The sequence below is a fragment of the Malurus melanocephalus genome, unplaced genomic scaffold (assembly GCF_030028575.1).
Source record: "Malurus melanocephalus ecotype Western Australia unplaced genomic scaffold, MMel_1.1 scaffold_77, whole genome shotgun sequence".
Lineage (NCBI taxonomy): Eukaryota > Metazoa > Chordata > Aves > Passeriformes > Maluridae > Malurus > Malurus melanocephalus.
In genome coordinates, this window is record NW_026623309.1 from 46,024 (window position 1) to 48,123 (window position 2,100).

Sequence of the window (2,100 nt, forward strand, 5' to 3'; positions counted from 1 at the left end):
TCCTGCTCTGGACAGGAGAGGAATTTTTTTGTTCTCAGTGAAATCCTCACGAARCTCCAACAACGGCCCGTTAACACCTCTGACATTCCCACATTCTCGATTACCTGGTTTAGCTCCTTTATAACAATYTCMCTGTGATGCACCTTTCTCCATTTACCAGCTCCTCACAAACATCTGTGCTCTGCTCCCCCCAAAATCGCCCTTCCTCGCTCTGTTTTCTTCCGCGAAGGATCCGACAGTAAATTTTAGCAGGAAATCAAGCAGTTAACGCTGGCTCGAGGAGCAGCGAGGAATAATGAACACTTTTCCGCTGACAGTGATCCAAACACACATCTCCACGGGTGCCCTCCTCCTCSCACCGCCTTCATTGCGCGGATCAGCTCCTGCTCGCACCCGAGAACACGAATTTCGTGTCCTGATGTCGCTCGGAGCCGCAGGCAGCGCACTCACGCGTAATGAGGATGTTTCCCAACAAAAGCCTGTCACCTACCGATGAGACAATAGTTTCACAGGACARAACCGGTCGCGATAACAATGGTGATAAGGTTGCACAATAACCCGAAGGAAGACAGATCCGAATTGCCGCTGATTGCGCTGACTTAATCACACGTGAAGGTTTTTCACGGGTGCCCTTGCCCTCCTTGATTACTTTGACAATCCATAGGAAAAAAAAGAAGTTAACTTTTCTGCAAAGGTAACACTGTCAGTCACGGGTTTGCACGCTTTGAATTGTGTTTTCTTGGGGAACATTCCCAGTTTCCCAGCCCAAAGAAATGTGTTTAGATGGTATTTTCTGCTCTCCACCTTCCTCATCAAGGAGTGTGGCAGGAACTGATTGTTCTTCAGCCTACAAAAAAAAAAAAAAAAAAAAAAAAAAAAAAAACCATAGTGTGAAAACTGCTAATTTCCCTCTGAGTGTGAGAACCGGGAATCACAGAAGCGCTGGCAAATAAAGCGCACGAGCAGTAGAGTGAATTTTGTGCTGTTTTTGGCAGGGARCTGCAGCCATGTCCGGGGAGAAGGCACGCGTGGAGGTGCCCATGGTGATGTACGAGCCGCACCACGAGCGGTTCCGGCAGGAGCCCTCTGCCCCGGCCTTCTGCAGTCAGGACGGTGAGTGCGGCGGGGACAGAGCAACCGAGGGGCTCCTCGGGCACACAGAGCCGCTTCCAGCCCTAAACCAAGCAAATCCGGGGCACAGCTTTGCTAGGATGGGATGGGCTTAGAAAGCGCCTGCGCCGGAGCACAAACCCCAGGGGTAGAGTGGGATATCCTAACAGAAACATTGCTGAAATGTAATATTTTTGCTGATTTAGTTAATAATTTCTCAAACAACACATGATTTTTTCGCAGCTGTGTCTGTGCAATAATTCCATATTCCTAACGAGCAAATGTTCAGCCTGCAATCTCTGCCTCTGTCCTGCTTTAATCGCCATCCAGTTTTCCCGAGGAATGGCCCTTCCCCAAACCCTCCCGGTGCCAGAGCTGTCCTCCCCGGGCGGGTTGTGCAGCCAGGCTCTCTCTCCCAGGGATGAACAATCCCTCCCCAGGGGTGAAGCGCTGACAATTCAGCCCAAAGGCTGCCAGTGGGTGCCAAGAGCTGCTGCTGATCCCCTGGRTCGGCTTTTCCCTCTGGAACCAGGCACAAAGATCTCACAAGGCTCCTTGTCTTGACCTTTGTTACCTTCCTGCTGCTGAGGAAATTGCCATTTGCTGGATAGGACTGGAGAAAAAACCGAGTGGGAGATCAGGCCATGACTAACTAATGTGTCACCCGTGGGCTTCTAAACCTGACTCATTTTCAGAGCGTTTTACTCTGATCAGCGCTCTCTGTAAATATTTTTGTCTTCAAAGAGCTCCCTGGCTCCTTTCTAAGCTCAGCAGAGCCTGAAGGAGGCTGGGGAGGAGAATTCTCCCTTGTGAGCCACTCGGCCAAGGGACAGGCACTGCACAGTCCTGACCTGTGCAGGARGCAGATCCTTCACCAAAACACATCGAGAGCTAAATCCCTTGGGCTAAGCATCTTCCTTTCCTAGATCAGAAGGAAATTTTTAGGTTTTAAATTCTTTTACAATTTTTTCCCTACAAATAACACCTCCA

At 49.8% G+C, this 2,100-nt stretch overlaps 1 protein-coding gene across 1 annotated transcript in view; it reads left to right on the top strand.

Annotated features, from left to right (window-relative positions):
* LOC130574202 (cell death-inducing p53-target protein 1-like) overlaps positions 1-2,100 on the top strand; it is a 10,920-nt gene that overhangs the window by 5,224 nt on the left and 3,596 nt on the right. Inside the window, exon 2 of the mRNA XM_057367267.1 lies at positions 996-1,113. Coding sequence (XP_057223250.1) covers positions 1,008-1,113 — 106 coding nt within the window. The 5' untranslated portion in view covers positions 996-1,007. The remainder of the gene's footprint in view (positions 1-995; positions 1,114-2,100) is intronic.